At 32.4% G+C, this 10,818-nt stretch overlaps 1 protein-coding gene across 13 annotated transcripts in view; it reads left to right on the plus strand.

Moving 5' to 3' along the window:
- LOC107454565 (sodium channel protein 1 brain) overlaps nt 1-10,818 on the plus strand; it is a 53,286-nt gene that overhangs the window by 37,414 nt on the left and 5,054 nt on the right. For all 13 annotated transcript variants that reach the window (XM_016071798.4, XM_016071796.4, XM_043044679.3 and 10 more), the window contains 4 exons: nt 64-290; nt 1,598-2,016; nt 4,962-5,291; nt 10,121-10,329. In XM_016071798.4, coding sequence (XP_015927284.2) covers nt 64-290; nt 1,598-2,016; nt 4,962-5,291; nt 10,121-10,329 — 1,185 coding nt within the window. The remainder of the gene's footprint in view (nt 1-63; nt 291-1,597; nt 2,017-4,961; nt 5,292-10,120; nt 10,330-10,818) is intronic.

The raw sequence follows: 10,818 nt of genomic DNA on the forward strand, positions 1-10,818 counted from the left end.
TATTTAAAGTTGCTACTGTTTTATTTGTAAAATAATTTTTCTTAATGAGTCTTCCTTTTTCAGGTTCAGAATTGCTTCTTTTATTTTAATTTGTACCAATACAATAATTGTTGCTGCCTCGTCTTATAAAATATCACATACTAAGGCTAGAACTTTACATCTTATTCAATACAGTTTTATACCCTTCTATCTGCTAGAGTGCTTGATTAAAATCTGTGGCCTGGGAAAACATTACTTTAAAGACATTTTCAATATACAGGATTTGTGTACTTTTGTTGTGTATATTATTGGTAAGTTTCCCTAAATAAATTTTTAGAAAAGATATGTTACTAAAAATATTTATTGATTTTTTTTTTCATTTTCTGTTGTATCATATGCAAAATATCGCATTTCAATTATAAAGATCTTTAATTACTAATCAAAAATTCTTATACATTCGAATTCATTGTTACAAATATTTGATAGTTTCTTCCTTTAAGTTGTATTGTGAACTGGTTACCATACCAGTCCCTAAGATCAGATTTTCCATTAAAAATGCTATTTATATAGTTTAGTTGTTATTATTTTATTATTATTTATTTCAATCATATGCATAGTGTATTTAACTATTTGCATATCTCCACAATCAATTTATTTAGAACCTAGTAGCAAATAAGACTATAAAACTTTTGAGTCAAGTATCAAATCACAGTACATTTGTATTTCTAAATGATTTTTTTGATTAGTGCCTAAACCACACTCATTATTTAAAAAGAGTTTTTCTGGAACCCTAATCTATGAAAGCAAGACAAATGAAAAGCCTTGAGAAGATTGTTATCTACTTACAACTGATAGTTTTGAAATACAATGTAGCAACTTGCAACTACCAGCTTAAAAACCTGTACAATATAAACCAATGGCACAGATTTATGCCTAGAAATTTTAAAGCTAACTTAATGTTGGTTATTTTTAGGCCTCATGAATATTAGCCACAATTTTGTGTCAAAAAACTTTGATGAATAAGTGTTATTTATAATATGTATATCATTAAAATGAAAGTCCCAATGTGGCCTTATCTAGTGATTTTATAATGCTATTAACTTCATTTTGCGAAGATCAGAAACTATTTTTAATTTCCTAGAAACACAAATAGGTAAAGAAAAATGAATCACATAAATTGTGGAAAAATGAAGTTATATAGATAAAATTACAATGTATAAAAATAAAAAGCTATGCAGTGGTTTGAGATGTATTGAAGAGATAGATTTTTATGAAAGAATGTGATTCTGCAGTATTAGTGAGATTCAACTGTCTATAATATTTAAATTTACAATAAATGGTGGTTAGTTTTTCTTTTTAAGGCATATTAAAAATTCTTAAATTGTATATCCTTGGGAAAATACTTTAATTTGCTTCCCAATTATTAAATATTCTCACATTTTCTCCTTAAAGTCCCGTAAATTTAAAAAAAAAAAATCCTATAACTTCATTTATTTGCTATTAAATAAATAAAAATTTGTTATTTTTAGTATCAACTTTTTAATGACTATTGCCTGAAATTATGATTTTCAGTAGCTATTACCATTTTCGTTATTTATTTTCTTTATTTTATTTACAGGAGAAATAGTTCATAATATTTTTGGTACTCCTGCTAACGTATGTGCTTTTCTGTTTGCTTTTCGGATTACAAGAGTCTTTGATTTGCTTCAGTTAACAGACGTGTTTGTTAGTCTCCGCCTTTTGATGTATGCTACTATAGCTTCTATACCCTCACTGCTGAACCTCTGTTTGCTTCTATTTATTATTCACTTTATATATGCTATTGTAGGAATAGCATTATTTGGTTATGTAAAGCATAGTGGATATTTAAACACCCAATCTAATTTTGAACGCATCCAAAATGCTTTGCTGGTTCTCTTTCGACTTACTACGTCTGAAGGTTGGGAAAAAGTCTATGAAGGATTGAGTATAGAACCACCTCAATGTGTTTACCATATCTATACTGATCATATTTGGACTTCTAATTGTGGTAATAAGGTAAGATTCATTACATTTATATTGCACCACCTCTAAAATGTTTGGTGAGAATGCTTCAAAAACATAGTGGGTTAAAAAATGCAGCCATATGAATGTGCAGAAAAATACTTATGCAGGGTTGCTACTCTATAAAAAAAAAAAAACCTGGAAAATACCGGGAATTTTGAGTTTTTCTTTACAAACTGGGAAAATACTGAGAATTTGTTTTTTATTTCCGTGTTATAAAAAATGGTGACCACTCAAAGTGCAATCTATGGGAAGACATTTCAGCTATATTAAACTATTTCATAGACTATAGCATTATTAAAGTATGTTCAGCTATTCCTTTTGCTCTCTAAGTTTTTCCAGCAATATTATAGTATTGTTATAGTAACTAAACTCCTGTTTGTGAAAATTGCTACACCATGAAGGAATCGTCATAATTGAATGAAATTTACTACACAGTTGAGTGGTACTAGTACAAATAAATGATTAAACTTTCAAAGCAAACAAACAATAACAAGAGATCGAAATCAGTATTTTGTGTAGCCACCACGCACCGCAATAAGCGCTGCTACACGACGTGGCATGGAGTAAAGCAAATTTTGAATGTCCGTCTAAGAAAGAGCACTCCATATAGTTTGTATGCGTACCCAAAGTTCGTCTGTAGAAGCAACAGGACGAGGATCACGAGCGAGACGCCGACCAACGAAATGACCCACATGTTCAATCGGTGACATATCTGGGGAATACGCAGGCCAAGGAAGAAGCTGTACCTATCGCAATGAAAGGAAGGATTGAACAGTCCTAGCAATATGAGGACGGTCATTGTCTTGTTGAAATACAGCGCCTGGTAAGGCTTGAAGGAAGGGAACAGCTTGGGGCTGTAAAACTTCACTGCTGTACCGGTTGTTGTTCAGATTACCCACAGTTCGTAGCAATTGAGATCGTCCATGATATGCTATGGCAACCTAGACCATAACTCCGGGTGTTCGTCCACTGTGGCTTTCGATAATGCACTCCGGAAAGTGGCGTTCACCGGCATAGCGTCTGACACGAATGCGGTCATCATGGTACCACAAATTAAAGCGGGATTCGTCAGAAAACACGACACGCTGCCAATCAGCACGCCAGTTCCTATGCTGATAGGCCCATTGTAGCCGCAGACGGCTATGATTTAGCGTGATGGTGATCCTGTATAAAGGAGTCTTTGCGCGCAGCCCACGCTGCAGTTGACGTCTACGAATTGATGGAGCACACAATGAAACACTTGTAGGTATAGACCACTGTGCTGCCAGTTGTCTAGAGGGAACCTTTACGGTCTGTCAGCACCATGCGGACCAGGTGCCTATCATCGCGAGCTGACGTGACATTTCGGGGTCCACTCCCGGATTTCCGAGTTGTCTGACACTCGTCCGTCCACTGCTTCCAAACACGCATCACTGTGCTTCTGTTACGCTGCACACGAGCGGCTACTGCACGATAAGGCAATCCAGCTTCACGAAGGCCGATGATTCTCCCTCTTTCAAACTCCGTAAGTTGTTGAAATCTCGCTCTCTTTTGTCGAAGAGGCATAAGTAACGTCTCAGCTAACGTTTACCACTAGCAGACAACCACCAATAACCATAAACGCCTCGCTACAGCCGTCTATTTATTCGGATCCATCCGCCGTTCAGAGGGCGCTGCTCAGCATACGCATGCGCTACGGGTCTGGAATTCTAATCATTTGCATATTATGCTCTACTTTGCATTTCCTGAAAGTTTCAGCTCACTCGCGTAAGTCCTTCATGGTGTTGCAATTTTCACAAACATGAGTTTAGTATTGTTATAGTATAGTAACTAGTATTGTTGGCCCAATATAGCTCATACAAGACACAGTAATTATTTTTTCTTAACATATTGTGCATAATGCGTACAGAGAAAACACAGGCAAGACTCAAAGCTATCTAATTAATCTTTTTTCCCCTTTTTTTTTGTTTTACTTTGTTTATACCACTGATCATCTTGAGTTTTAGGTTTGGCATAGCAATTCTAATTTCAGCTGCTGTGCTGTCCAACTCCACAATCAATTAAATCTCTGAGGCAGAAATGGTGATTTATTTGTGTCACGATTCTGGGGAAAATTTCCCTCAAACTAAATTTCATGAGTGCAAAAGAAATATCTTCTCTTCACTTCAACTTCACACACAATTCTGTCTCAAACTATCTTACCCTCACAAATCGCCTCTACTCCTGAGATCACAAGTTCTTTTGTAAAGCAAAACACTTGTCATGCTAGATTTAGACTAAATATCTTGATGTTTTACTTATTGCATATTATTCATAATGACCACTTGCTTACTTATTGCATATTCATAATAACCACTTGCTTACTTATTGCATATTATTCATAATGACCACTTGCTTACTTATTGCATATTATTCATAATGACAAGCATTTGTTAAAAATTGCTTAAACTCAAAAGAATATTAACTTTATAATTAAAAGCATTTTAAAATAAAGATTTTAACAAATGAAATTAACACAAAGAAACATTTCATTTCTTTTCAACTATTTTGAGGGTCATCAACAAATTCATCGAATACAGGAATAATTATAAATTAACTGTATTGAAAATATATATTAACTGAATGTTTCAAAAATTAAATCTTAAACATTATTTTGAAAATTATTTATTTATGAATTTCTGATTTTGTAATTCAGTACCAGAAGGTATCTTGCTAAAATCCATGAAAGTAATTATTTGCATCTGAAATTCAATGCACTTAACTACATTTCCCTTATGATAGCAATATTTCTTTTTCTGCATATCAATTTGTTATTTGCCTTGAAAAACTTTACTATCCTAAACTTAAAATGTTAATTGACTTTCAAACATTCTTATTGAAACTTTTTGAAAACTGCCTTTTATATTTGTGCAAAAAATTGTTTAAAGCTGATTTTCTTTTAAAATTCCCTATTATAGGTAGCCGCAGCTATTTTTCTTGTCAGTTTCATTTTCTGGACTAACATTATACTTGTGAATATATTCATTGCTGTTATTTTGGATAACTACAAAGCAGCCATATCTGAAGAACAGGATATTTTCAAAGAAAGAAATCTAATACTCTTCAATAAGACTTGGAGGGAGTACGATCCCACAGGAACTCAGTTCATTCATATTGAAAAATTACCCACTTTCTTGGATGAACTGACTAGAGATCTAAGGGTGGCAAAACCGAACGGTATTGCAATAGCTTACATGGAATTGCCAATTACCACTGCAAATCAAGTACACAGCTTGGAAGTACTGCAGGTACATACCATTTGTTAAATAGGACTGCTGTAAAGCAAGATTTTAGAATAATTATGTACAACTTTAAACTTATAAACCAGAAATTACTTTTTATTATATACATTAAAAAGTGGCAATTTTATGTTAATTCTAAACCAAACTTTAATAGAAAAATAACTTTATGCTGTTATTACTGAAGTTTTTAATGGTGTTGAATTGTCATTTAAACATTTTTAATGTTACTTTGAAATTTTAGGTTTTCATAATTATTTTCTTTAGTTTTAACAAAAAGGACATTTCTATTATACTATTAATGTTATAATATATATTTAACATTATGAAATTTCTTAATAGAATTATGAAATTTCTTATTTTTATTAGAAAAAATTTTGATAAATCTACTCATAAAATATACAGGGTATACTTAAATCATTGCCCTTTATATATAATGCTAAAATCGAAAGGGCGAAAATAATATAGAAAGAAGAAACAAATACATTATCAAAATCTATTTAATTATGCCTGCAGTAGTTCGGATATAAAACATTAAAACTAGTTTAATTGCCTGATTAAACTTCTAATTATTGCTTCGAACTCAGTTTCTTTTTCTGTTATCAAACACAATTTAATGTTTTGAGTCTCAGATTAATTAGATTTCAATAGTTTTTTTTCCTTGTGAATCTTAATGGATATGCATACTTACCAACTTCATTTTTTTTATAAGATTCCCTTAAAATATATATTAAGGGTGATGATTATCGAACACCTTTCATATATATATACATACATACATACAGGATGTTCCATCTAAATAGAACTATCTGGAGTTTTCGCCATAAATTGACCCAAAGGAAGCCAAGGCGAACCAAACATATATATTTTGAAAGTTTAAATCTGAAGACATATTTACAAAGACTAACTCACTTTCTGCTTCACCTGGTCAAGAAAAGCATTGATTGAGTAACGAAGGGAAAAAAGAGTGTCCCATCAAAGCAGAGCCACTTCTAGTTAAGGCCATTTTTTTTTATATGACTTAAAATATGTAATGTTGCCTACCATTTACTAATCCCAGGAGAACAATGGCATCAATATTATGTCAGTATTCAATTTTGCCCCAGACAAACTGATTCTTTTCGGTATATAAAGCTTGCCTGAGGATAACCCTTTCCTTTTTTGGGGAATTAAGACAGACCATTCCTAACTAAAACTAAACTCAGTAGTGCGACAGCTCATAGAGGGCCAAAGCCTACTGTGCCCATTTGTTTTCTTGACCTTGGGCACTGGGGTGCAAGAGCAGTTGTTCTGGTTGGGTGGTCAGCCAAACGCAGAACCCCCAGCGTTTAGTCCCCAAGCATACTTGGTGCCCATTCGACCCACTGAAAGGATGAAAGGCTAAGTCAACCTTTCCTGGCCCAGGGATTGAACCGAGGACCTGTGGCACGAGAGTTCCAAGGACTACCATTCGGCCATTGGTCGTCGACCATTCCTAGCATGCACCCTAATATCTAGAAATCATTTCTTTGAAGATTATTTGTATTGAAGAAGATTTGTAAAGTAAGGTATTTTTTTGATGGATAATGTAACTTGGGTCTACAATTCTTCCTTCAAATGCCCGTAAATGAGCTTATATCGTTTTTTGATTAAAGGTAGCCTCCCCTGAAAGAGAGGTTAGGTTAAGTTTGTCACCAAATTTGAAGTTTTCCCACACAATTAATGAGCCTCCACCTTCTTGTATAATAGAGAAGAAATTTTCTCATCCTATTGTAATAACACACAAAACTGTCCGAGTCATCTTAATTCTTTTATTTTCTACTCTTTTCTTAACATGGGCTGCTGTCAAATTTTTTAATATCGCAAATTTCATGTAGGATATATAAAATGAAACAGTTAAAAGAAGAAGAAAAAGAGAGAAATTTTTTTCCAAATTAACAACTATGTAAAGACTCATAAATGCTGTGGGAAGGCTTTGGGCGTGGTGGTAAACTTAGTGTGGTCTTTCTAGTACCCGCATGAAGACTACTGATTACCTAAAAAAGCTAGAAACTCATTTATTGGTATTTGAAGGAAGAATTATTAACAAAATAGTCTGATTTTCCAGTAAGATAATGCTTTCTTTTCTGCTGCAATATCTTTAAAGTGGTGGCTTTATAAATATAGGGTGGATATTTTTGATATAATCAGAGGTGGCTTTAATTCTATGGAAAACTATTTTTCCCTCCTTTTGATTATTCAATGCTTTTCCCTGTACAGCTGGAGAAGAAGTGAGTTACTCTACTTTGTAATTATGTGTTTCATTATAGAGTTTCTTTACATATTTGATTTTCATTGGTTTCCTTCATGTCCAATAATAGCAAAAAGTTGAGTTGGATTTGTTTAATTTAGTTATTTACGTAAACAATGTTACCATGTTCTTAACCTTTCATAACTTCCACAGTTCATTTGTTGTTAGATACACGTGTATTCAATACAGAATTATATATATAGAATCTTGATTAACTATAAACACATTAGCTATAGAAGTGAGTATAGAAGATTGTTACAAAATTGGATGTCAGGTAAAGAGAAGCCCTTCAATGCATGCATGGTGTCACAATTTCTTCTCTTTTGCCAGCCAAAAATTTTTCAATGTAAGAGTATTTTCTTTTAGTTTGGAGATTTGCTGTAAGAGATGTGAAAAAGTATTGTGATAACAGGGATGAGATTCTTCCGCGGATTCGCGGATTTCCGCTTTTTTTTTTTTTTCAGATTTTTCCATTTTTCCCGCTAATTTTCGCTGAAATTGTTTTTTGCACAAGGTAAAATATTTTATGAGGAATTTAATTTTCCGCGGAGCGAAATTATTGAAGTCCTTATTTCTCCCTCTGAAGTTTCTCTAAAAATCATTTCCTTGGGATAAAACTGGTTGACCTTTATACAGGGATGAGATTTTTTTTTGTCTTGAATTTCAGCCTTTTTAACATAAACTCCGATTCTCTAAAAGTTTCGTTTTTTTTATAAATACCCCGCTTTTTTTTTTTTTTTAAATTCAATCGTTGAAGAAAAATAATTATATTTATTTACGATTTTCAAAGATAAACAGAAAATTCAATCCACGTCCTAGCTGCTAACCCTTCCGCATTTTTACTTATATTGGCTATTTTCTCCGATTTCACGCACAGAAAATAAGATTTTCCGTATTTTTTATCCGTCGGCTGGATATCTCGTATTTTCGTAATTCTGACGTCGCTGCTTCTTGTATTCTGGCGTCAAAACAAAGAAAAGAAAAGAAAAAAGAGAGGGAACAAAAATAGAGGTGTATTTGCTGTGAAAATATTTTTTTGCTCATTCAATTAATCTTGCAAATTTTTATTTATTATGTCTAAACAAAAACAATACAAACAAGTCTTTTAGAAATCCCAAGTCCAGACTCTGCAAATATCTCGATTTCTATTCACGCGATTTTAATATCAATCATCGATTTTCGTATTTACCTGATTTAAAAGTTGCGCATTGCGATTCTTATTTACGAGTAGCCCATTGTGCAGCTCTAGTGCGACGTAAATTAACAACAACCAATATCGTGTTTTGTATTTATGCATTTTTAAAATCGCGATTTCATTATCAAACCTCGATTTTCGTATTTACCTGATTTAAAAGTTGGACGTTGCGATTCTTATTCAGGCGATTTAAATATTGTAAATTGCGATTCTTACTTACGAGATTTAAAAAATCAATATCGCGATTTGTATTTACGAGCTTTTAAAACCCTACGTAGCAATTCATATTCACACGAGCTTAAAATCCAATGTCGTGATTCATTTTTGCGGATGTAATATCGCACGATTTAAAAATTATGCATCGTGATCTAAAAATTAAAAAAATCATGATTTGTATTTTCGCATTTTTTAAATTCGATGTAGAGTTATATATTTACGTGATTTAAAAGCCTCATATCGGGATTTATAATCACATGGTTTACAAGTTTAAAAATCGCACTTTTTTTGTCAAATTTTTGTTTATATATATATATTATTTTCTTGGATTTCCTCTTTTTTACTTTCTGACTACTCTCATCCCTGGATAAGTAAGACAAGTTTAGTTTAAAGCTATTTTAGTGAGCACGTTATCCGAACAACCCCATTTCTGTTCATCCAGGATTTCTTACATGTACAGTAGAGTCCCGATTATCCGAGTTTCCGCTTTAACCGAGCTATCAAATATTTCAAAGATTTTTTTTTCTAGTTTATTTTTAAAAAAACCGCTGAAAAATAAATCTGAATTTTATCTTCCAAACACTCAGAAAAACAAAATCCAACAAGTTGGTCTGATGAAATTATCGTTAATATCGTCAATAATGATACTGAATCTACCGAAGATGATGAAGACAGTGATTATTAAAATCAACATATAAAAATCTCTCATACAGATGGACTAAAAGCTATCGAATGTGCTATTGAATATATAGAACAACAAAAAGAGGCGACACCAGCCTTCCTGTTATCCCTAAAAAAGGCGAAACATTACTACAGAAAAGCGCCAAAGTTACGCAGAACGAAAAACGATTAAGGACTTTTTTAAGTAAAAACTATTTAATTCTCGTAAAGTATGCTTTTTAAATGTTTTTAAGTAAGCTTTTTAATTATAATATGAATTGTATGTGGTATACTCGTATACATTTTGTATTTCTTAAATATATTACATTTATACCTTCTCTTTTTCTTTCCGTTTTTATACTCTTCGCTTTAACCGAGTTTTTTAGTTATCCGAGTTTGTTACGGTCCCCATTAACTCGGATAATTGGGACTCTACTGTAGTACCTATCTCAAATGATATTAATTTAAAATTTCGAATTCTTTTTTTCATAAATTAAGGGCATCTTGAAAGTAAAGTCTGGTAGAGTAGAAGATACAGATGTCTTTGTGGCACTGAGAAATCAAATGCATTTGAGATATGAGCGTATGTTTCCAGAGTTGAAAGGATCTCGCTTTATTTTTACAACTATGGAACTCAAGAGAAGAAACTACGCAGCCAAAATACTGCAGATGAATTTTAAAAAACTGCAACAATCCAGATTAACCTTGTAAGTATATAAAGCTTCATTTTTATGCCCAAGGTTGTTCACAATTCCTGCTTTCTGAATTTTTTAAGAAACAAAAAAAAATAAAAAATAAATGGGGATATAATAGTTACATATGGAAAAAGAGGGAAATGTTATTCTTTTTTCTTCTTTTCCTGCAAGTAGACACCTCAAAAATTATCAACAGTTGGAAATATCAAAAAATCATTTTCAAAGAAGAAAAAAATAGATTAAAAAAATGTATGATTTGCTCAGAGTCTCCACTAACTGACTATTCAGTGTTCCAAAAAGACCGCCCTTTATATGTATCTTTTAAATTCTCATTTAAATGAGAAGAGAAAAGAGAATACATGTGGGGATCACATTAATATTCAAGCAAGGAATAAGCAAAACCGCTATCAAAACTGACAAACTACAGTAAAGTAATATGGATGAAATAAACATCAAAACAAGTTAAATTGAAACTTGAAGTTTTTTTTTTCTTTTTTTAAT

The sequence above is a fragment of the Parasteatoda tepidariorum genome, chromosome 6, assembly GCF_982258835.1.
Source record: "Parasteatoda tepidariorum strain Cologne lab strain chromosome 6, Ptep-v5.0, whole genome shotgun sequence".
Lineage (NCBI taxonomy): Eukaryota > Metazoa > Arthropoda > Arachnida > Araneae > Theridiidae > Parasteatoda > Parasteatoda tepidariorum.